The 24,978-nt window shown below is 48.4% G+C and overlaps 1 protein-coding gene across 1 annotated transcript in view; it reads left to right on the top strand.

Moving 5' to 3' along the window:
- Positions 1 to 684: 684 nt before the first annotated feature.
- Positions 685 to 24,978, top strand: part of FLII (FLII actin remodeling protein) — a 37,319-nt gene continuing 13,025 nt past the window's right edge. Inside the window, exons 1-18 of the mRNA XM_063143599.1 lie at positions 685 to 789; positions 4,352 to 4,462; positions 6,250 to 6,321; positions 6,494 to 6,574; positions 8,059 to 8,144; positions 9,629 to 9,790; positions 12,543 to 12,646; positions 13,127 to 13,302; positions 14,420 to 14,577; positions 15,810 to 15,894; positions 16,823 to 16,970; positions 17,745 to 17,878; positions 18,235 to 18,447; positions 18,908 to 19,087; positions 20,444 to 20,526; positions 20,689 to 20,763; positions 21,610 to 21,693; positions 22,870 to 23,041. Coding sequence (XP_062999669.1) covers positions 727 to 789; positions 4,352 to 4,462; positions 6,250 to 6,321; positions 6,494 to 6,574; positions 8,059 to 8,144; positions 9,629 to 9,790; positions 12,543 to 12,646; positions 13,127 to 13,302; positions 14,420 to 14,577; positions 15,810 to 15,894; positions 16,823 to 16,970; positions 17,745 to 17,878; positions 18,235 to 18,447; positions 18,908 to 19,087; positions 20,444 to 20,526; positions 20,689 to 20,763; positions 21,610 to 21,693; positions 22,870 to 23,041 — 2,187 coding nt within the window. The 5' untranslated portion in view covers positions 685 to 726. The remainder of the gene's footprint in view (positions 790 to 4,351; positions 4,463 to 6,249; positions 6,322 to 6,493; positions 6,575 to 8,058; positions 8,145 to 9,628; positions 9,791 to 12,542; positions 12,647 to 13,126; positions 13,303 to 14,419; positions 14,578 to 15,809; positions 15,895 to 16,822; positions 16,971 to 17,744; positions 17,879 to 18,234; positions 18,448 to 18,907; positions 19,088 to 20,443; positions 20,527 to 20,688; positions 20,764 to 21,609; positions 21,694 to 22,869; positions 23,042 to 24,978) is intronic.

Below are 24,978 nucleotides of genomic sequence, written 5' to 3'. Positions count from 1 at the left end.
AGCTGGACAAGCATCTGTCAGGGATGCTTTAGGGTGGATTCCTGCATTGAGCAGGGGGTTGGACTCGATGGCCTTGTAGGCTCCTTCCAACTCTGCTATTCTATGATGATGATGTGAACTGGCCAGAGGGTGTCAGCTATCAGGCGGTGTAGAAATGGCATAAATGAACAAATAAAAATTATTGTGTTTATAATCTGTTTCAGATATGGATCAGTACACACATTCTGTAAATAAATAAATAATCATGATGATGTTAACATCCTGTTTCATAAAATAATACGCGCTTGAAGTGTGTGTGGGGGTCTAGTGTGTGGGATGTTTTAGGGTTTTGTTTCCTAAGAATAATAGAATAGCAGAGTGGGAAGGGACCTTGAAGGCCATCGAGTCCAACCCCCTGCTCTATGCAGGAAGAGACTACTTTGGGAAGCGACTGGAAAGAAGGCATAATCTTGCAGATTTCAGAGGAATAGTGGTATAGTCCAGAGAATTCCCAAGGATTCCCACCCCCGTCGCGAAAGGGTTAAAATGGGCGGGGCTCTCGTGCTCTCTCGCAGTGTGCAAAAGGCCACGCCCCTCCCCCGAGCCTCTCCCCCCTCCCTCTCTTCCTTTTTGGGGCTGTGTCAATGATTGTGAAAAAAAAAAAAAGGGACCGGAGGAAGCGAACCCGCCCTGCTGGGTTAGTGAGCTGGAGCCGCCGCCTGTGTTCGGACGACCCTCCCAGGAGCCATGGCTGCCACCGGGGTGCTGCCTTTCATCCGGGGTGTGGATCTCAGTGGGAACGATTTCAAGGTAAGTGCGGGGTAGGGCAGGGGCGAGGAGGCGAAGGAGGGGAGCAGCGGGACCCGGCAGGCAGGCAGGCCCACCTGTCTGTCTCTCTGTCCCGGACTCCTGGGTTGCTAATTTTAGACCTTCGCTCATCCCATCGCCTTCCTGGGCTGCGGAGGACTGAAACGCAGCCTGCTGCGGGGTAGGAGCAAGCAAGGCCCCGATCCCCGCCTAGGAAAGCACCCCTGTCGGGGCTTGCAAGAGACCAGAGTTAGACTCCAACTAAAGCCCTACTTTGAGTAGACCCATTGAAACGACTCCCATTCGTTTCAATGGGTCTACTCAAAGTAGGGCTTTAGTTGGATTCTCCAACTCCCCACCCCCTTCCCAAAAGCAGCGCCGGCAAGCTTTGCAGTGACACTGGATGCTTCGTCTTTCCCGGAGTGGGGAAGTTCCAGAGTGAGGAGCCGCCTTGCAGTCCCAGCACACACGCGCGCACACAAAGATGTCTTTATAAATACATGTTATTGTTGCATTTTAAAATCATGTTCTCTGTTTGTAGCTTTTTAAGGCAGGATCCTATGTATGGCTGGACAGGAAGGGGAAAAAAGGCCTACAACTCCCAGCATGCCTCAGCCAGCCATGCTGCCTGGAGAATGCTGGGAATTGTAGGACATTTTTTCTCTCTGTCTAAACATGCATGGATTTGTGCCCTTAATCAGGACTGACTTAAGTCCCATTAATTTCAATGTATCTACTCTAAGTAGGAATAACATTGAATACTACCCTTAGTTTATAGCTGCTGCTGCTTTTAAAATAATGTGGTTTTTTACGTGTTTATTATTTTTTTCCATTTATTTATTTATTATTTTATTTTATTACATTTATGTACCGCCCCACAGCCGAAGCTCTCTGGGCGGTTTACAACAATTAAAAATGGTAAACGTTAAAAGTATACAAAATTTAAAAACCATCAAAAACATAAAAAATAGTATAAAAACAACAGTATCCATTTAAAAACAACAATTCTGGGGTCCATTAAAAACAAACTTAACGTTGTTAAATGCTGTTAAAATGCCTGGGAGAAGAGAAAAGTCTTGACCTGGCGCCGAAAAGATAACAATGTTGGCACCAGGCGAGCCTCATCAGGGAGATCATTCCACAGTCAGGGGCCACCACTGAAAAGGCCCTCTCCCTGGTTGCCATCCTCCGAGCTTCCCTCGGAGTAGGCACTCGGAGGAGGACCTTAGATGTTGATTGCAGTGTACGGGTAGGTTCATGTCAGGAGAGGTGTTCCATCAGGTATTGCTGTGCCTAGCCATTGCCTGTGTTTTTTTGGTCTTAATTTTATTTATTATATTTTTATACTGCCCCATAGCAAAGCTCTCTGGGTGGTTTACAAAAATGAAATACCATTAATTTTGGCTGTGTAAAAGCATCGCAGATTACAATGAATTCAGATCCATTTTTAGCGACTTCGACTTCTCACCACTTGCTCACTTAGTGACACGTAAATGTCCTCTGATTCCCCCCAGGGAGCCCTGGGTTTTGAGGCGATGGGACAAGATAGGAAAGAATGTCTGTCTGTCCGTGGCATTTGCTCGTTAGTGGTTCATTGACGCATGCAAGTCAACAACAACAACAATTTATTGCAGTCAAGTCATCACTTGAGCATTTGAACCTGGCTCATGTCGAGTTCAACCCCTGGTCCATCTAGTCCAGTACAGATTGTTCTGACTGGCAGCAGCTGACAAAGGGCCTCAGGTGTGGTGGCATAGCGGAGCACAGATCTGGTACATTTTTCAGTGCAGGACCAATGCCGTTATCTGCCAGAATTATACTTGCCACTGTTTTAAGTTTCTGGTGGAGTTGGAGGATGGGTCCCCTTTGTTAGGTAAGCTAGACTCAGACAGTCGCTGGACCAAAGTCTTCCAGTGAAGTAACTTCGTGGTTTATTATTTATTTACAGTTTAATATAATAAAATCTCTAAGCGATTTACATACTTTAAAAAAAATCACCAGTAAAATACACTGTTAATAAACAATTACAACTTCAGCAGCAAAGATAAATAAATAAAAATGGTAAAAATGGTGGGCGGGGGGACAGTGAAATGGTGGAGGGTCATGATAATCAGTTACAAATGAGAGAAAGCTTTTGTAAACGAGAGACTGAAAGGACTGGGCCTGTTTAGCCTGGAGAAGAGAAGATTGAGGGGAGACAGGATAGCACTCTTCAAGGACTTGGAAGGTTGTCACACAGAGGAGGGCCAGGATCTCTCCTCGATCCTCCCAGAGTGCAGGACACAGAATAACGGGCTCAAGTTGCAGGAAGCCAGATTCCAGCTGGACATCAGGAAAAACTTCCTGACTGTTAGAGCAGTACAACAATGGAATCAGTTACCTAGGGAGGTTGTGGGCTCTCCCATACTAGAGGCCTTCAAGAGGCAGCTGGACAACCAGGTATGCTTTAGGGTGGATTCCTGCATTGAGCAGGGGGTTGGACTCGATGGCCTTATAGGCCCCTTCCTGCTCTGCTATTCTATGATTCTACGTTTTCAGGAGGTGCTTAAAAAACACCCTATTGAGCTGGGTTGTTTAATCCCAGTTTTAATTAACAACCCAAACCGTTCCTGGGTTATTTATGACATCTGAATCTGGAAGCTCTGGGTTATTTAAGGATTAAACAACTACCCCACTATTTAGGCCGAGATGGTTCTCTTCCCTGCACTCGCGATTTGTAATGTGTTCAAAAATACATATATTAGGGGAAATGGCTCCCAAAAGAGCATATATAAAGAGAAAGTGCTTGCAACAAAATGCATATCTTGGAAGAAACTATGTACACATGTTTGCACTCACTTAAAAACTAAACAAACAAACATGTGCTTAGAACATTGTTTATGGGGAGAGATCCGTCATTTCCCTACTTGGGAAAGATGAATAGTCTATCTTGCTGGGATGTTGTGAATGAATGAGATCAGTGGTGTTCGAAACTACTTGCATACTTTAAAGTCCTGCACAGATCATGTTGTGTAGTGTTCTTTTCATTTTCCCTTTCCGCCATCTTATCTTTCTCTTGTTGTGATTTTTGTTTGTTTGTTCCGGCTTCTTACCGGGCTGCGTGGGTGATACTTGGGTTATATTTAGCAATGAACTGTATTCTGGTGCATGTTCCTTCACTTTGGGAGACGGTTGCGAGCTGCGAATATTTCTGCAGTGACCCGCAAGCCTGGCTCTCCAACGTGCCCTGGATGCTGCGTGGCTGAAACGGCCTGTGTTATGAACAAGCTGCATTTCTGTTGGCGACTAGGTGATGCCTAAATATACAACTTTGTCTATGCTGTTAGCCGTCCTGAGCACCCCTTTACGGAAAGTTGGGACAAAAGTATATAAAATCAGCACCCAGTCCAGTGGGCTTTTCTGTCCTTGTTTTTTTAGGAGCTTGAAAGGAATCCTGGAAGATGCGGCATAGTGGATATCGCTGGCCGCGTTGTTTTGCTTTGTCTTTTCCCTCCTGTGTCAACGAATAATCCAGAAAGGTCTCCAGTGACTATAACGAAGTCTTCCTCTTTTTCTCTGCTCCCAGGGTGGTTATTTTCCAGAGCACGTCAAGTCTATGACCAGCCTGCGATGGCTGAAGTTGAACCGGACTGGCCTCTGCTACCTGCCCGAGGAACTATCTGCCCTCCAGAAGCTGGTAAGGAGCTGCTGTAGGTGCTGCCTGGGATGGATTGTAAGAATCCAGTTCTGGGCTCCACAATTCAAGAAGGACGCAGACAAGCTGGAGTGTGTTCAGAGGAGGGCAACCAGGATGTTCATGGGTCTGGAAACAAAGCCCTATGAGGAGAGACTGAAACAACTGGGCATGTTTAGCCTGGAGAGGAGAAGATTGAGGGGAGACATGAGAGCACTCTTCAAATACTTCAAAGGTTGTCACACAGAGGAGGGCCAGGATCTCTTCTCGATCCTCCCAGAGTGCAGGACACGGAATAACGGGCTCAAGTTACGGGAAGCCAGATTCCAGCTGGACATCAGGAAAAACTTCCTGTTAGAGCAGTATGACAATGGAATCAGTTACCTAGGGAGATTGTGGGCTCTCCCACTCGAGAGGCCTTCAAGAGGCAGCTGGACAACCATCTGTCAGGGATGCTTTAGGGTGGAATCCTGCATTGAGCAGGGGGTTGGACTCGATGGCCTTGTAGGCCCCTCCCAACTCTGCTATTCTTTGATTCTATGAATATAAGGACCTCAGAAGAGCCCTGATGCTGGATCAGACCAAGGGTCCATGTAGCCCAGCACTCTGTTCACACAATGGCCAACCAGCTGTTGACCAGGGACCAACAAGGCAGGACACGGTGCAACAGCACCCTCCCACCCATGTTCCCCAGCAACTGGTGTATAAAGGTTTACTGCTTCTGATACTAGAGGCTGCACGTAACCATCAGGACTAGTAGCCATGGATGGCCTTCTCCTCCAGGGATTTATCCAACCCCCTTTGTGTTTCTGCTGGCTCAGGGAACAGTTGCTCCTAGGGCAGCCTTCCTCAACCTGGGGCGCTCCAGATGTGTTGGACTGCATCTCCCAGAATGCCCCAGCCTGGGCATTCTGGGAGTTGTAGTCCAACACATCTGGAGCGCCCCAGGTTGACGAAGGCTGTCCTAGGGCATCAGTCCAGGGGCAGGAGACTGACAGAGAGCCCAAGCGGTGCTGGGCGAAAGGCAAATAACGCGGGAGCAGCCGAAACAGCATCTCATTTTCGGAAAGTGATCATGTATGCCAAAGCAAGTTTGGGAGCCGGGCCAGCGTCGAGGGAAGGCATGGTGGGGCACTTGCTGAGGGGCCCACGTTTCTGAGGGAGCAGGATTTTTATAGAATAACAGAGTTGGAAGGGGCTTCTAAGGCCATCGAGTCCAACCCCCTGCTCAATGCAGGAATCCACCCTAAAGCATCCCTGACAGAGGGTTGTCCAGCTGCCTCTTGAAGGCCTCTAGTGTGGGAGAGCCCACAACATCCCTTGGCCATGGGTTCCATTGTCATACTGCTCTAACCGTCAGGAAGTTTTTCCTGATGTCCAGCCGGAATCTGTTACTTGAGCCCATGATTCCGTGTCCTGCACTCTGGGAGGATTGAGATGAGATCCTGGCCCTCCTCTGTGTGACAACCTTTTAAGTACTTGAAGAGTGCTATCCTGTCTCCCCTCAATCTTCTCTTCTCCATGCTCAACATGCCCAGTTCTTTCAGCCTCTCTTCATAGGGCTTTGTTTCCAGACCCCTGATCATCCTGGTTGCCCTCCTCTGAACACGCTCCAGCTTGTCTGCGTCCTTCTTGAATTGTGGAGCCCAGAACTGGGCGCAATACTCAAGATGAGGCCTAACCCATGCCGAATAGAGGCCCTGGTAGTGCCCGTCCCCCGCAAGACCATTTCCCTCCTATTGCATTCCTAACCTCCAGCCCTTTCTTTCCCTCGACGTCTTTCCAAACAGGAGCATCTATCCGTGAGTCACAACAGCCTCACCACGCTGCATGGGGAGCTCTCCGGCCTGCCTTGCCTTCGGGTAAGCTCCGTGGGGTCGGGGCGGGGCCGTGGTCCTTGTCGTTGAAGCTCAGGAAGCCCCAGGAGGCGTCTGCTCCTGCCGCTCCCCTCTAATGATCAGTGCTGGGTCTGGTGTGGATGCCGGCGAGGTCTAACACCTGTCCTCCTCCGTTCCCTCTCTGCCTCTCCTCCAGGCCATCGTCGCTCGAGCAAACTGTTTGAAGAACTCCGGGGTTCCCGATGACATCTTCCAACTTGACGACCTCTCCGTGTTGGTATGTTTGGGCTGTTGGCGAGAGGATCGTGTTGGGCCACCACCGACAAGGCACTGCAATTCTTGCAGAAAGCACGTCTGCGTGCTTTCTGCATTTCGGAATACATTGTTGGATCCATGGGGATTAGAATCAGGTTCTACTTTTGATGACAGGTGCGACAACTGGAGGGACTCCATCTTTGACCCTGCTGATAACTGTTCCAAGTTCCCTGTCTTTTCGGGGTGGGGTGGAGGGGAGGAAATAATATTGATAGTAGAATCATGATTCTTACTAGCGTGTCCAGGACAGAGCGCCACAGTCCAAAGGTGAATGTTGGAGCAATCTCTTGCCCTGAATCCAGGCAGTTATTTAATCAAGGAGCTGGAAGGGGTATTGGAGGTCATCCAGTCCTGCCCCTTACTCAAGGCAGAATCTACAATGTAGGATGCCAACATAGCATTCTTGACAGGTGGCTTTTTACCTCCTGCTTTCATGCCTCCCTCTAGCAAAGGAGAGTCCACCACTTCCCAGGAAGGTCTGTTCCACAGCTCTTATTAGGACGCTTCTCCTAATGCTTAGTCAGAATCTGCTTCCCTGCAATTTCCACCCATCTGCTTCCAGTCCTGCCCTCTGGAGCAACAGAGGATGACTCTGCTCCACCTTCTGCATGATGTTTGAAGGCGGCTACCACGTCTCCCCTTACTCTCCTCCAAGCGAGGCATGCCATGCCCACGGCTGCTCTCCGTAGGACCCGGCTTGGATCTAGTTATTTCTGGGCAATGCAAAGGGGGAGGACGTTGCTCCCCGAGTTGTTTAGTTGAAAGAGCGAAAGCACCTTATTTTTTTACAAATTGTGACTTGCCATCAGTTTGGATAAGAAGCAAACTCAAAGGATCTTGTGGTCTCCAGGAAACTTGTACGTCTTTGGGGCAGCTGCTGTTCAGCTAGGATGGAGAGATTCACCCAGTGGCTTGTGATTTTATTTATTTATTTATTTATTTATTACACTTATATACCACCCCCATAGCCAGGGCTCTCTGGGCGGTTTACAGGAATTCTAAAATTGAGATAAAAACAAGTATACAAAATTTTAAATTTTAAAACATAGAATATACACACATAAAGCATTAAAAACCATTTAAAAACAACACTAAATGTGTGGGTGATTAAGATGTGCTGCCATATGCCTGGGCAAAGAGGAAAGTCTTAACCCGGCGCCGGAAAGATAGCAGCGTTGGCGCCAGGCGAGCCTCGTCAGGGAGATCGTTCCATAGTCTGGGGGCCACCACCGAAAAGGCCCTGTCCCTCGTTGCCACACTCCGAGCCTCTCTTGGAGTAGGCACCCAGAGGAGGACCTTAGATGTTGAGCGCAGTGTACGGGTAGGTTCATGTCGGGAGAGGCGTTCCGTCAGGTATTGTGGTCCCAAGCCGTGTAAGGCTTTATAGGTCAAAACCAGCACCTTGAATTTTTCCCTGCTTACCGATTCTCTCTGTTTTTGTCCTAGGACCTGAGCTACAACCAGCTGACAGAGGTTCCCAGGGAACTTGAGAACGCGAAAAACATGCTTGTGCTCAACCTGAAACATAACAGGTGAAACATAATCCAGAAAGGAACACTAGAGAGAACATTTGTGGCACTCTTTGTGGGCCGTGTGTGTGTGTTGGGTTGGCCTTGAGCTCTGAGTTCGAATCCCTCTTCTGCCTAGTGGCACTTTGTCTGTAAAATGTGGACGTTCAATGGCTGAGGATTGCTGAACGATGTACTGCTTTCTCTCCGCTTGTGCAAGGGGAGAAATGTTCGTGAATGTGCAAAGATGGCGCCTGTGTGCATTTTGTTTTTTGATATACGAATCGAAGGTCACCACTTAAATAAGAAAAGCAATAATTGTCCCCCAAAAAAGGAAAAGAAAGCTTAAAACAGGTTTAGGCAATGAGTAATGCCATACTGTACATGTTTACTCTGCAGTAAGGCCCATTGAATTCAGCGCTGCATACTCCCAAGTAAATATGCATAAGATGGAAGTCGTACACTACAGATGTAGATGTGTCTACTCAGACGTAAGTCCCACGGAGTTCAGTAGAGCCCTAAGCTGCAGTTGTATCCACACTTACTTGGGAGTAGGCCCTACTGAACCCAGTAAGAATATGTGCGGGACAGGCGCTACTCCACTCACGCACCGCTTGTCAGCACGGTTGCTCTTATGCACTAATCCACTTCACTTTGATCTCTGTTTTTTCCAGAGTTTTGTAAAACCTATCCTGGCAGCTGATGTATGAAGAAGGCATATAGTTGCAGTCAATCTATTCTTAGCCTAGATTTTTTTAAAAAAATTAATGTTTTTAATTGAGAAATCTCAACGAAACGAAAAGAAAAACGTTGTAGCTGTATACATTTGAAGATATCAATTCCGATGCATGTGTGTGAAATTTAGGTACATGTTAGCATAGCTGAGAAGGCAGCTGAGGATTCGGTTGAAGCCGAGAAGTTTCGTTAATGGTGCATCTCGGAGTTCTGCAGCGTCTGTTTGCTCTGTTGCAAGCAGATATGTTTGGACTGCAACTCCCATCGGCACTAGTCAGGATAGACGAGCGTGAGGGCTGATGGGAATTGCAGTCCATCAACATCCAGAGGGCCACAAATTGCCCAGCGCCACTCCATCGCACCCTCTTCATTGAAAAATGTCTCTGCTCCTTTCCTGCCAAACCGTGGCTTACGCAAAGTAATTTATCGAAAGGGAGAACCGACAAAAACGAGCATTGGAGAAGAACAATTTAAAACGAACATTCCCGTGGCCTCGAAGGAGCAGGCCACAGGCGCTATTTCAAACATCAGTTAAAGTTGATGCCCCTGGCCCACGCGGGGTTGTTTTGGCCACTGGCTACTAATTGCCTCTTTCCAGCATGATGAAACAGCTGTGTGATATTTATGTCTTCGTGCGTGTGCTGAGTTTCTCACTCTTAAGCTCTCCACCCACAAGAGAGCTAATAACTCGCAGAGGCTAGAACTTGCCTGGCAGTTAAAATGGGGTGTGTCGTTTCCCCCCTCCCTGCTTTCTCCTCCTTCTGCCCCTGCAGCATTGAAAACATCCCCAACCAGCTCTTCATCAACCTGACGGACCTGCTCTACCTGGATTTGAGTGACAACAGGTTGGACAGCCTGCCTCCACAGATGAGGCGCTTGGTGCACCTACAGACGCTGATTCTGAATAATAACCCTCTCTTGCACGCCCAGCTCAGGTAAACAGCAAAGCCAACAAGCAGGTGTTCTGCACTCTCTCTCTGGGTGCAGCCGTGCACGTTCCTTTCTCTCTCTCTGTGTGTGTGTGTGTGTGTGCGTGTGTTTCAAGCAAAGAAATCACCGCAGACTTCAGCACCCTGAAATCGTCCGTTGCAGATTTCTTTTAAAATTAAAGTTAAAGTTAAAATTAATAACCTTCTCTTGCACGCACAGCTCAGGTAAACAGCAAAGCCAACAAGCAGGTGTTCTGCACTCTCTCTCTGGGTGCAGCCGTGCACGTTCCTTTCTGTGTGTGTGTGTGTGTGTGTGTGTGTGTGTGTGTGTTTCAAGCAAAGAAATCAACGCAGACTTCAGCACCCTGAAATCGTACGTTGCAGATTTCTTTTAAAATTAAAGTTAATTAAAGTTAAAATTAATAACCCTCTCTTGCACGCACAGCTCAGGTAAACAGCAAAGCGAGCAAGCACTCTCTCTCTGGGTGCAGTCGTGCACGTTCCTTTCTGTGTGTGTGTGTGTGTGTGTGTGTGTGTGTGTGTGTGTTTCAAGCAAAGAAATCACAGCAGACTTCAGCATCCTGAGATCATCTGTTTATTTATTTATTTATTACATTTTTATACCGCCCAATAGCCGAAGCTCTCTGGGCGGTTCACAAAAATTAAAAACCATGAAAAGCATAATAAAACAAACAACAACAGTTTAAAAATACAAAATACAATATTTATTTTATTTATTTATTTATTTATTTAAAACATGTATATCCCGCCCTATATCAATAAGATCTGAGCTGGGCGGCGTACAGATAAGAGCATATAGTATAAAACATTAGATATACACAGCTAAAAACCAATTAAACCATAAAAAGCACAACCAGGATAAAACCACGCAGCAGAAATTGATATAGATTAAAATATGGAATTAAAACAGCAAAGTTTGAATTTAAGTTAAATTAGGTGTTAAAATACTGAGAAAATAAAAAGGTCTTGAACTGGCGACGGAAGGAGTACAGTGTAGGCGCCAGGCGGACCTCTCTGGGGAGCTCGTTCCACAGCCGGGGTGCCACAGCAGAGAAGGCCCTGCTCCTAGTAGCCACCTGCCTCACCTCCTTTGGCAGGGACTCACAAAGAAGGGCCCCATGGATGATCTTAAGGTCCGGGCAGGTACATATGGGAGGAGGCGTTCCTTCAAATAGCCTGGCCCCAAACTGTTTAGGGCTTTGAATGTTAGTACCAGCACTTTGAATCGGGCCCAGACCTGGACTGGCAGCCAATGAAGTTGTAGAAGGACTGGCGTGATGTGGTCTGCTGCACTGATTCCTTTTAAAATTAAAGTTCCTAGTCCTTATAGTTGCAAAGATGCTTGAAAGTGGGAGATGGGGGGGAGAGCTCAGACTGACAGCAGGGTTTTCAGTCGGCAGTTGGGGTTACATCATTCTTTCCTCCCGCTCCACGTGATAAAACCAAACCTGAATAAATTATGCCTATTTATGTGCCAAAATGAGCAAAGAAAGAAGTGGGTCCCCAGATTTATTTGTTTGTTTGTGTGTTTACTATATTTATATGCTGCACCCACCCACCCCAATTCAGGATTTCAGAGCAGTAGACAAATAAAATAAGGGTAAAACAGAATACAAACACTTTAAGAGTACATTTTTAAAAGAAACAAACGTACAAAATAAACCGCAGCTGGTCTTTAATGGAAGGCTATCTGATGTGTGTGTGTGCATTCATAAGTTTGTGTGTATGTATGTATTATTGCATTTATAGCCCACCTTTTTTCCTCCAAGAAACCCAAGGCGGTGTACATAATTCTCCTCCTCTCCATGTTATCCTCACAACAACAACCCTGTGAGGTGCGTTTCTCTGGCCGAGTGGAGACTAGAACCCAGATCTCCCAACTCCCAGTCCGACACTTTAGCCACTACACCACACTGCTTCCCCCCCCCCCCCCCGCCCCCCGGTCACCGGATGCAGCTCTGGGCTGAAAAGTTTGTGCATCGCAGCTTTTATCCTCAGTGCAGATCCATTTCAACAACGAACATAGGAAGGGAAAAGGCTATAAAAGGAGGTCTCTGCACCCCACACAATAATAAATGCAAAAAATTAGACACCCAACTTCCTTTATGCCTTGCCAGTTCCATCTCCAAACTGCAGACTGAAGTATTTCGAGTACACTATATTCTGATTTGAAATGAGCATTCCAAAAATGGACAAATAAATTCCAGCTTAAAATTATTATTTACTCATTTCTTTTCTATACTGCCAGAGATCTCTGGGTGAGTTCACACAACAATTCACAAAAGAAGACAAACAGTGACGTACATTTTTTAAAAAAACACCACAACATTATGATGAAACGTAGACTAAATTTTTTAGCGTACACCATTTAAAACAAATTAAACAGCTAAAAATAATTTCAAGGAATAATTTTAATAATAGGCTTGTTTATGACAGCTCCATCATATGCCATTAAATGCCTGGGAGTGGAGGACAGTTTTAAAAAGTCAATAGTATTTGCCCCATGCAGGTCTTGGTGGGGAGATTATTCCAGAATCAGGGGGCCACCACTGAGAAGGCCCTGTCCCTTGTTGTCGCCCTCTGAGCCTCCCTTAGAGGTGGCGCTTGGAGGAAGGCCCCAGATGCCGACGGTAGGGCCGGGTCATTTCTAATCCGATTTGCTTTCCTCAGCCTGACATTTGTTCCTAAATGGTTTTTCCCCCATTTTTCTCCCTAACCTGCCTCTTTTGAACGGAAGGCAACTCCCGGCGATGACAGCCTTGCAAACGCTGCACCTCAGGAATACACAACGCACACAGAGCAACCTTCCTACGAGTTTGGAGGGCTTGATCAATCTAGCAGGTATGCCGCAAAAGGAACATGGGAATGAGCTCAGCTCATTTTATTTATGCACTATTTTAAGTATTATTTGAAGTATTTTTATCCTGCTCCTCAACCAAAAAGCCTCCCACAGTGGCGTACAAGTCATCGGTATAGCGAGCCAGTCCCTGCTTGCAGGCTTACAATCTCAAAAGACACGACACGCAAGAAAATAAGGATGAGGAGGGAAGAGGGGGAAAAAATCACGTAGTCTTCCAGCAGGGCTGGTGGAATGGCCCTTCTTCCCTTCTCCTCTCTCTTTGCTGCAGCCAGTTTCACGCCAGGACAATTTAAGGCTGTAGTCCTGTATACAGTTACCTGGGAGTAACTCAGTGGGATTTATTTCTGAGTTGATGTGTCTAGGATTGCCCTACAAATAAAGTCCCAAACTTTTCAAGTTGCTTCCGCCCACACACCATTCAGCCATTGCTTGGCTTTCCTCTTCCTCCTTGTTGCGCTCAGACGTGGATTTCTCTTGCAACGACTTGAGCCGGATCCCCGAATGCCTCTACACCTTGGCCAACCTGCGGCGTCTGAACCTGAGCAGCAACCAGATTTCGGAGCTGTCCCTCTGCATCGACCAGTGGACTCAGCTGGAAACCCTCAACCTGTCAAGGAATCAGATCAACTCCCTGCCGGTAGGTGCCGTTTTTCACTCAGTCCTGCCTTGTCGTTGTGGGTGAGCAAGCTGTGAGGTCAAGTTCCCAGACACACAGACACACCTGTGAGAGACCCCTCTGTAAGGAGCCTTTCATAAATGCAGGAGGACCTGGGAGGGAAGCGTAATGTGGGCGGAGTTCTAGAGACGAGGGGTGGGGCTTCTGCCTCTGTGGGCGGAGCTTGCAGCAGCAAAAGATGGGGCTTCGGAGGAGGGTGGGAATGAACCACCTATGAGAGCCGTATTGTGGTTGCGGGGCGGCTGATGGTGGCTTCCGTCCACGTAGGCCTTGCTCTGTCTTCTTTTCTGCTCATTCCAAGCTGCTGCTGTTTGTCTCCAGTTGCTGGGGTTGTAACTCTGATTTATGCATATGATGATTATGGACAGTGAATGGGGTCCCGACTTGGTCATACTGGAGTAGGCCCACTGAAATCAATGGGACCTATGTTAGCCATGGCTAACTTAAGCCCCATTCATTTCATTGGGATATTCTAAGTAGGACTTAGATCGGATGCAACCCATTGATTTGAATGGGCCTACTCCAGGGGTGAAGAATCTCAGGCGCTAAATTGACCCCATCTGGGGTCCCAATCCAGCCATCTAGAGTTCTCTAAATGGTCCCATCCCTTCCACGTCCGGCCGTCTGTCCCCCGAACGCCATTTCTTTGGTCGTTGATCAGCTTTTATGCCATTTTCCCCCCCCCATTCCCAAAGGTCAGAGCACCTCTCTGAAGGTTTAGTTACCATCAGGAATAGCCTCAAGCTACAATATTTGCCATTTGGCCCCGCCCCGTTTTGCCTTCAGCCCCGCCCACCACCGCAACGCGAGATGGAATCCGGCCCTCGGGGTGACGGAGGCCCCGCCCCCCTTGCCTACCCTAAATATGACCAAGCCTGGCTCCAACCTGCTCTTGATATATTTGCAATCATTTCTATTGTGTTTCTTGTTGTTGTTCTTTGGATGCATTTGGGGCAGAAAGCAGCGCACCAGTAAACGGATGACGACCTCTCTCTCTCTCTCTCTCTCTCTCTCTGTGTGCTCCACTGGACTTATTTTTTCCGCCACCCCTTTCCCGTCTCCCGTTTTCCTTCCTCAGTCGGCCGTCTGCAAAATGACCAAGCTGAAGAAACTCTACCTGAACTCCAACAAGCTGGACTTCGACGGCATCCCCTCGGGCATCGGGAAGCTGGCCAGCCTGGAGGAATTCATGGCCGCCAACAACAACCTTGAGCTCATTCCGGAAAGCCTGTGCAGGTCTGCCAAATCCCCGCCCTCCCGCTGCTGTCCTGCTCCAAGCGCCCTCCAGCTTAGTCAGCCTTGCCCGCGCCTCCTCTCCCGCAACCTCCCCCGCCTCATCCTCCAGCTAGCGGCTGGCACGGGAGAAGGCTCCGCTCTTCATTTATTTTTAGTGATTACATCTCCGTCCTGACACCGTCAGCCGACAGTGTTCCTAGGGCAGCTTCCCAGTAAATGCTAAACACGCTGCGGTCTGATCCCCGCCTCTTCAGTGACAAATAACAGCAGATCAAATGCAAAAAAAAGTAGAAGTGGGAGAGCAGATTTATTCATTTATTTATTAAAAAAAATAGAACTGATAAAAAAGAGAGAGAGACTCTAGTGCAGCCTTCCTCAACCTGGGGCGCTCCAGATGTGTTGGACTACAACTCCCAGAATGCCCCAGCCAGCAACCTGGGGCGCTCCAGATGTGTTGGACTGCAACTCCCAGAATGCCCCAGCCAGCTGGCTGGGGCATTCTGGGAGTTGTAGTCCAACACATCTGGAGCGCCCCAGGTTGAGGAAGGCTGCTCTAGTGTTTAAGGGTAGAAAAGTTTTTAATCTCTTTGTCCAAATGTCTCTGCTGTTTAATAATATAATTTAAAAAAAAAAACTGTTTGAAAGAAGGCTCGGCGTTTCGCATCTATCGATCCTTCCTCAGGAGCCGATTAGACAGAATAACGTGTTAAAGCAAAAAGAGTCAAAATGGAGCAGTTAAAAGATTTCTTTACGTTCCTGTCGCCTGTTGTCTCTGCAGCAAACGTTTCTCTGTAGCCTTCTTTCAAACAGTTTTTCCCCCCAAAAAATATTTTTAAACAGCAGAGACATTTGGACAAAGAGATTAAAAACTTTTCTACTCTTAAACACTAGAGTCTATCTCTCTTTTTTATCGGTTCTACGTAGTGTTTTCCCCTCTTCATTTCGACGTTAAAAAAATAGAAATCAGAGGCTTTCAAAGGCTAAAATGAATTAAAAGCCAGGAGAATAAAAAGTTCATTGCCTGGTGCCAAAACGAAAAGCCCGTAGCTCCCCGATGAGGCTCCCTGGACAGAAGCATTCCAAAGGTGGGGTGCCGCCACCAGAAAGGCCCTGTCTTCTATCACGGCCTGCCTTAGTTGAGAGCGCCCAGAAAAGAGCCTCCAAGAACGACCTCTGTGATTGGTCAGGTTGGTGGGGATGAAAGACATTCATCTCCTCTTCTCCCTCCACAGATGTGCGAAGCTCAAGAAACTGGTTTTGAATAAGAACCGCCTGGTCACCTTACCTGAGGCCGTGCACTACCTGACAGACATCGAGGTGAAGATTTGGGTGTCCCTTGTCTTTGTTGCTGCCTTTATTCTGATACTGACTTTTAACTAGCTTTTCGATGTCCATATTGTATATTTAGCCTCAACGTACATGGCAGTAATGAACTTTTTAAAAGGCAGCGTGTACATGTCCTAGAGAACTTGCGATATAAAGAGAAGGAGAGGGAGAAAGCCAGGACAGCAAAGGGTTAAGTTGTGGTAACGCAATTTGGAGAGGCAAACTGGTGAAGATAAAATATTATCAGATATTTTGGGATATATATCATCCATGGAGACTAAAAAAATACATCAAAAGACTATGGAGGAAAACGCAATCCTGTCTCTAAGCTAAAGAGTCCCAGATGTGATCACCTTGTCTCTAAAGAGTCCCAGATGTGATCACCTTTCTTCAGAGGGTTGTTGCTCCACGTTTGCATGTGAATGGCCACAATTGCTTGCCATCTCAGGTGAGGTCAAGAAGCCAAAAGGGCTAGCCAAGAAGGAGGAAGTGATTCCTGGAATGACGTTGGCATTTGAAGCAGGAGTCTGGGCACCTGGTATTGTCAAAGTTTCCCTTGTGAAATCGTGTCCCTTGATTCTCGTCCCAGTAGCCTGCTTTAGTAGGACTCATAGAACCATAGAATAGCAGAGTTGGAAGGGGCCTACAAGGCCATCGAGTCCAACCCCCTGCTCAATGCAGGAATCCACCCTAAAGCATCCCTGACAGATGGTTGTCCAGCTGTCTCCTGAATGCCTCTAATGTGGGAGAGCCCACAACCTCCCTAGGTCACTGATTCCATTGTCGTACTGCTCTAACAGTCAGGAAGTTTTTCCTGATGTCCAGCTGGAATCTGGCTTCCTTTAACTTCCTTATAACTGGCATTTAATTATAAATGGCATCCTTATAACTTAACCCTCCCTGCTCTTCCCTTCTACAGATCTTGGACGTCCGCGAGAACCCCAACCTGGTGATGCCCCCCAAGCCCGTAGACAGAACCTCCGAGTGGTACAACATTGACTTCTCCTTGCAGAACCAGCTGCGGTTGGCCGGGGCCTCTCCCGCAACGGTAGCGGCTGCGGGCGCGGGTGAGCTTAGAAGCGACCGGTTGGGTGATACTGAGTACATGAGATTTCCCTGCCTCGCTCAGCAATTCTAACTTGTCTCAGTCTTAAAAAGTGCCAGGCAGCCAAGCTGACGAGAAAGTATTTTTAGGAATTCCCCAAAAATCAGGGCATGATCCGATTTCCTTCAAAGTGGCCATGCCTAAGGTCCTATGTGGAAGCTATCCTGGTGCCCAGTTACATGTGTGTATCTTGAAAAATGACAGAGATAACTGCATTTCTGTAAATGGGGGGGGGGAATCTTTTAAAAATTCCCCCAAAATCAAGGGATGATCCTGTTTCCTTAAATGTGGCCATGACTAAGGATCTATTTATAAGCTATCATGGTGCCCATTTTCAAGTTTCTAACTTGAAAACTGAAAAAGTTATAGGCATTTTACATTTGCAATGGAAGTCTATGGGGGCAAAAACGAAGCTCCGGAAACAGAGCTCCACAGCGAAGCGAGTCGGAGGCAGATCGAAGCGAATCGGGATCCAGAGTGGATTGAGGGGTCTGTGCACAGCCCTAGTATTTGTGTTCTTCTCCCACAATGTGTTTTTGGTCCTCTCTAGTCACTGGAGGACCACACTCTCTATTGTTCTGGCAAACATGACTGAGACCACTCCCGGAATATTAGCCCTAGTGTTGCAGAGTGATTCCCCCTGCAACCAGCCCTTTTCTCATCCTCTGGAGCACTCTCTCGTAAGCTTCAAAGCTATCTCCCAGCCCCTAAAACTCTCCCTCCCTGCTGTTCCCAGGGAGCAGTCCGAAGGACCCCATGGCACGGAAGATGCGCTTGCGGAGGCGCAAGGACTCTGCCCAGGACGATCAGGCTAAGCAAGTGCTAAAAGGGATGTCAGACGTGGCAGAAGAGAAGAACAAGAAGTTGGAGGTAGGAACACATGCATGTGAAGGGGTGTTCATGCACAGGGGGGAGCCAAACAGCTGTATGCGTATTTTGGGCTGTGCAGGGAACTGGCATCCTGGAGTATAGGCTAAAGATAGTGACCAGGATCTCTTACTCTTCTTCCACTTCAGTGCTAGGATCCCTTACTCTTCTTCCACTTCAGTGCTAGGATCCCTTACTCTTCTTCCACTTCAGTGCTAGGATCCCTTACTCTTCTTCCACTTCAGTGCTAGGATCCCTTACTCTTCTTCCACTTCAGTGCTAGGATCACTTAATCTTCTTCCACTTCAGTGCTAGGATCCCTTACTCTTCTTACCTCCACCCCTTCCTTTCACAACTAGGAGAACGGAGATCCAAAATACACAGACCTGAAGACACGCCGCTGGGACCAGAGCTTGGAGAAGCCTCATCTCAATTACTCAGAGTTCTTCACAGAAGATGTGGGGCAGCTTCCCGGGGTCACCGTTTGGCAGATTGAAAACTTTGTGCCCACAATGGTGGACGAGACCTTCCATGGGAAGTTCTACGAGGCCGACTGCTACATTGTGCTGAAGGTGAGGGGACCCGTTCAGTGGTTGGCGAGCCCCATCACCCCAAGGAAGCCCCCCCTCGTTTTCTAAAATTCTCCCAACAGCCCTGTGATGTAGATTGAGCGGAGAGGGAATTACTTGTCTGGGGTTTCATGGCCTCCCAAGTCTAACACCTTGTCCCCTGCAACAAAAAGTAGATCTCCAGATGTTTTGGACTTCAACTCCCAGCATTCCTAGCCATTGACCATACTGGCAGGGGCTTCTGGGAATTGAATTCCCACACACCTGGAGATCTACCTTCTGCCCACCCCTGTCCTACACCGCTCCACAGCAGTCAAGAAAGTCAAGAGTTAGGGTCAGCCGTCCTCTCTGTTCCCATATGCATATGCCTCCCTATGCAAGTTTCTAAATTACCTGAGCTGGGATGGGAACTCCTCTCCATCTTCGGCCATTGGTCCGACTGTGAAGAATTGCTCCTTCCCAGACTTCCCTGGACGATAACGGCTCCTTGAACTGGGAGATCTACTACTGGATTGGCCAGGAGTCCTCCCTCGATAAGAAGGCCTGCGCCGCCATCCACGCCGTCAACCTGCGCAACTACCTGGGGGCGGAGTGCCGGAGCATCCGGGAGGAGATGGGCGACGAGAGCGACGAGTTCAGCCAGGTAAGCGCCTCCCTGAATGGGGCTCCTCTCCACGGGCCGATGCCGTCGGCAGGGCCCTTGCGGGAATCATAGAATTGGAAATGGCCCTCTCCCATAATACTAGAACCCAGCGGGGTCCTCCCGTGAAGCTGATTGGTGGGAGATTCAGGACAGATCAAAGGAAGGACTTCTTCACACAGCGCAGAGTTAAACTATGGAACTCACTGCTGCAAGATGCAGTGATGGCCACCAATTTGGATGGCTTTAAAAGCGGGCTGGATAAGTTCCTGGAGGAGGAGGCCATCCATGGCTACTAGCCCTGATGGTTGTGTGCTACCTCCAGTATCAGAAGCAGTAAGCCTATATGCACCAGTTGCTGGGGAACATGGGTGGGAGGGTGCTGTTGCACCAAGTCCTGCTTTGTTGGTCCTGGTCAACAGCTGGTTGGCCACCGTGTGAACAGAGTGCTGGACTAGGTGGACCCTTGGTCTGATCCAGGATGGCACTTCCTACGTTCTTATGAGTAAGTCATCCTTGACAGATGGCCGCCTAGCCTCTGTTTAAATACTCGCTGTGAAGACGGAACTGCCACCCCCTGGGGTCATCTGTTCCGCTGTCGAGAAGCTCTTGCCGTTAGGAAATTTCTCTTAACATTGAGCGAAAATTTAGTTCCTTGCAATTTCCAACTCTTTGTTCTTGTCTTGACCTCTGGAGCCACAGAGCAACGCAGCTCTCTATCTTCTGCACGACGGCCGTTTAGATATCTTAAGACTGTCGCTGTGCTCTCCCTTTCATGGTCTCTTCTCCAGGCTCTCTATTCATTTAAAATATTTATTTATTTAAAGTATCTATTGGCCACTATTCAGGGCAAAAGCACATGAAACCAATACAATATTAAGAGGGATAAAAACACAATAAAACCAGCAGTCCAATAAAGCACTGATCTCAGCTGCCTTTGAACCGGTTAGACAATTAAACATTCTTCAATTGGTTGATCGTTTACAGGATCGTTTGCAGCAGGGACAGAGTGACTAGTCCCTATCCAAAGCAGATTTCAATCTTGATTTAGGAATGAGCCACCTCTGGCCCTCCAGATGTTTCGGCATACAATTCCCATCAGTGCCAGACAGCCTAAGCAAGGGTGAGGGATCATGGGAGTTGTGGTCCGAAACATCTGGGATGCCGCACGTTGCCCACCGCTGGATCCAGCATATGATTAGGGAAGAGGGATGTGGATAAGTATGAGCAAATGGAATTACATCTGTGTTGTTTTGAGAGGGGAACGGAGTTATGAAAATCTGTCTTGAGGTTGCTGGATTAGTGCGATTAATTACTCATTTCCCTTCAGCTTTTCAAAATTCTTGTGTCTTCTTGCAGGTCTTTGATCATGAGATCTCCTACATCGAAGGCGGCACAGCCAGCGGTTTCTACACGGTGGAGGACACACACTACGTCACGAGGTAAGGGTGCCACGGGCGCCTCTGGGCCCAGCTGCCGAAACAATTTTTGGACTCTGGGTTCAGGGCTGAAACCCGCCTTGGTGTCTTCCGAATTAAGGACCCCTGCGTTAACAGATTTGAGCTGTCCTTCCGTACGCTAACCTTTTTGCAATTTCCCTTCAGGCTTTATCGGGTTTACGGCAAGAAGAACATAAAACTGGAACCAGTACCGCTGAAGGGAGTTTCTTTGGATCCTCGGTAAATACGCAGGTTGATTTCCTCTGGGAACGTCTAAAACAATGGTTCCCAAAGTGGGCAGTACCAGCCTCTTGGGGGCAGTGGGATTGCATAGGGGGGCATTAAGAGGTAAGGGCAGGGGAGCGCTAAGAGGCAAAGGGGCAGTGGGGGGCGCTCAAAGTGGTCTTTTCTGAGAAGTGCCTCTCCAGAAGGTCTTAAAACCCAGGGACATTTTTTATGGGAGAAGGTAGTTTGGTCCCAAGCCATACGGGGGAAGAATCCACCCATGCATTAATACCGTTTAAGAAGAGTCCTTTTAATGGTGAATTGAAATGTTTCAAAAGCACCAAAACACTAATGAAGAGACATACCCTACTTGGTGTGCCCCGCCACGCCGGCTCCAAAACAGAGGCGTTCGCTCTATTTTTCCTCCCTCCCTCGGCAAGCCTGTGGCGGGTGCTTCGGATTTTGAATAAATATTGAATTAATTGTTACTGTTTTGAATTTTATTGTTATTAGCTTCCTTAGTGGGTCGTTGAAAACTGCTATTCTGAATGATGATTTTTATAGTATAGGGCAGAGGGCACTGGGCATGAGTTTGTGGAACCAAGGGGGCGGTTAAATGAAAAAGTTTGGGAACCATTGGTCTAAAATGACCATTAATCTACTAAGAGATTAGTAATCTGCCTTGGAGAGCTCTGACTGGTTCCAGCTGAAACCTGGAGCGGATCCACCGCCTCACTGACATGGGATCCACCAGCCTCCACTGGATTTAAAGCCAGATGGGGTCGCTGCTCCTGGCTATTCTAGGGAGAGTTTCCTGTTCCTTTGCTCTCCAACCCACCTTTCTCCTGAACTCTCTTTTAGGTTTGTCTTCCTGTTGGACCACGGCCTCGAGATCTACATCTGGAGAGGCAGCCAGGCCACGCTGAGTGGCACCACCAAAGCCAGGTAGGAGTCCAAACAGAGAGCGTGTTGTGGCTGGCCTTTCCTTTCCCGTGGCTCTCACGCTCTGAGAGGGGGCTTCATGGCTGTTTCTGCTGCCGGGACTTTTCTCCTTTCCGGTGGGCTGCCAAGCAGCCCTTGCGCAAATGTGTTTTTTTAATGTATCGTTTTTGTATATAACCCCCGGGGGGGGGGAGCTAGAGTAAACAAATCTACATCAAATTTGAATATGCTATCGTATATCTACAAATGAGAAGGATCTTGGAATTGTTGTAGATCACAAGCTGAATATGAGCCAACAGTGCGATATGGCTGCAAGAAAGGCCAACGCTATTTTGGGCTGCATTAATAGAAGTATAGCTTCCAAATTACGGGAGGTACTGGTTCCTCTCTATTCAGCCCTGGTTAGGCCTCATCTAGAATATTGCGTCCAGTTCTGGGCTCCACAATTCAAGAAGGACTCAGACAAGCTGGAGCGTGTTCAGAGGAGGGCAACCAGGATGATCAGGGGTCTGGAAACAAAGCCCTATGAAGAGAGACTGAAAGAACTGGGCATGTTTAGCCTGGAGAAGAGAAGACTGAGGGGAGACATGATAGCACTCTTCAAATACTTAAAAGGTTGTCACACAGAGGAGGGCCAGGATCTCTTCTCGATCATCCCAGAGTGCAGGACACGGAATAACGGGCTCAAGTTGAAGGAAGCCAGATTCCAGCTGGACATCAGGAAAAACTTCCTGACTGTTAGAGCAGTACGACAATGGAGCCAGTTACCTAGGGAGGTTGTGGGCTCTCCCACACTAGAGGCCTTCAAGAGGCAGCTGGACAACCATCTGTCAGCTGGACAACCATCTGTCAACCCAACTCTGCTATTCTATGATTCTATGATTCTATCTATATATGCTGATTTAGAAAGAATAACCAAGACTGATTCCGAATTCCCAGAAAGCAAAGCCAGCCTGTTCATTCCTCACCCAGATCGCTTCCATTAATTCGCACCTTGCTCCAGATAGTCCCAGATCAGTTCCAAATCAGTCGTTCCTTCTTGAATGACAGTTAAGTTGAACCCGGGTCCTTCTGCAGGCCAAGCACGTGGCCATAGCATTGCGGTCCGGACTCTCCCGCGCCTGCCTTACTCTTCTTTTCCCATAATCCACCACCCGCTGCTTGTCTCCGTCCTCCCAGGCTCTTTGCGGAGAAGATCAACAAGAACGAACGGAAGGGCAAAGCGGAAATCCTGCTGACCACCGAGACGCAAGAGACGCCGGAGTTCTGGGAGATCCTTGGAGGGCAGCCGGAAGAAATCAAGATCAACGTGCCGGATGATTTCAAGCCACCCAGGCCCAAACTCTACAAGGTGTGTGTGTGTGTGTGTGTGTGATTGTGTGCGTCTGCCTGCCTGCCTGTGTGTATGACAAGAACTGTGCTCCAGCCTAGGGCTATTTCAGAAGATGTTCTCCATCAGGGGCTTTCTCTTCCTGCGCGCTGCACAGCAGTGGGGTAGCGGTGAATTTCGAAGTGCAGCCTCTCATCATGACATCCCTGTGGCCATGTCCCCAAGGAGAGTCTGACAATTGCAGGCAGCCGTGTGGGTCCATATCTGTGAACCTGTCCTAGCAGTTCTTCTCTCCGTCTTCATTGCCCGTTCCAGACCAAACTAATGGGTCCACATGGCCCGTTCCAGACCAAACTAATGGGTCTTCATGGCCCGTTCCAGACCAAACTAATGGGTCTTCATGGCCCGTTCCAGACCAAACTAATGGGTCTTCATGGCCCATTCCAGACCAAACTAATGGGTCTTCATGGCCCGTTCCAGACCAAACTAATGGGTCTTCATGGCCCGTTCCAGACCAAACTAATGGGTCTTCATGGCCCGTTCCAGACCAAACTAATGGGTCTTCATGGCCCGTTCCAGACCAAACTAATGGGTCTTCATGGCCCGTTCCAGACCAAACTAATGGGTCTTCATGGCCCGTTCCAGACCAAACTAATGGGTCTTCATGGCCCGTTCCAGACCAAACTAATGGGTCTTCATGGCCCGTTCCAGACCAAACTAATGGGTCTTCATGGCCCGTTCCAGACCAAGCTAATGGGTCTTCATGGCCCGTTCCAGACCAAGCTAATGGGTCTTCATGGCCCGTTCCAGACCAAACTAATGGGTCTTCATGGCCCATTCCAGACCAAACTAATGGGTCTTCATGGCCCGTTCCAGACCAAGCTAATGGGTCTTCATGGCCCGTTCCAGACCAAACTAATGGGTCTTCATGGCCCGTTCCAGACCAAACTAATGGGTCTTCATGGCCCGTTCCAGACCAAACTAATGGGTCTTCATGGCCCGTTCCAGACCAAGCTAATGGGTCTTCATGGCCCGTTCCAGACCAAGCTAATGGGTCTTCATGGCCCGTTCCAGATCAATCTTCCCCAAAATACTGTGCATTACAACTGAGAATGATATATTGTTGGTGGGAAAATTAATTCTCTCCCTCTGACTGTGAGGATTGCAGCTAAATTCGGAGGGAACAGGGATGTCTGGGGTGGGTAGCAGATGATGACGTCCCTGGTAATACAAATGTCCCAGCCGTGTGTTCCTAGACTCCGCTACACCACTGCTTCATAGGCATAGTTGATCTAACAAATGACAAAACTCCCCCCCCTTCCGGTGTGAGGAGCCGTGTTCTCCCCAGTTCCGTTCCCGTCTGCCCCACAACCGCAGGGGACTTTCAGAGCTCTTGCTGCAAAACGTGTGAATTTTCTTTCCTTGTTCCCAACCCAATCAATACTCCTGAACGTCTGCTACGGGTATCCGTCTTTTCCCTGCCTCTTGAGGATGGATGTCATTCCTTTTGGGGGGGGGGCGCGTGGGCTTCCCATATGAATTTGGGGTCGGAAGCGGCTGCTGAGGTGGCGTTTCCACGCTGGGGCTGGCTCAAGAAATTTTGATGCCTGAGGCAGAGCAGCAAATGTCCCGCCCCACCCAAAACAAGTCAACCTGGGCAGAATGTCCCACAAATGCCTCTCTTCTGCTCTGGGAGTAAAAACACAACAATGATAAAAACACTAGCTGTACCCGGCGTAACATACGCCATTGTAGCATATCTTAAACCTTATTAATTAAATATCATCGAGAGGACGTGGGCTGCTTGGAGGCCGCCGAAACAGTGCCGTCTGGCAGACCTGGGGGGCAGGGAGGTTGGGGGAGGGGGGGCAGGTGCCCGCCTCTCCCCGGGGTTCCTGTCAGCCTTGGGCCGCCCGCCCAGCTGGCATGAAATTAGGCTGGGGCCTGGGCTCGCAGCA

The sequence above is a fragment of the Elgaria multicarinata genome, chromosome 17 (genome assembly GCF_023053635.1).
Source record: "Elgaria multicarinata webbii isolate HBS135686 ecotype San Diego chromosome 17, rElgMul1.1.pri, whole genome shotgun sequence".
Taxonomy (NCBI): Eukaryota; Metazoa; Chordata; class Lepidosauria; order Squamata; family Anguidae; genus Elgaria; species Elgaria multicarinata.
The sequence above is the reverse complement of the archived record's forward strand: the minus strand, read 5'-3'. Positions and strand labels throughout refer to the sequence as shown.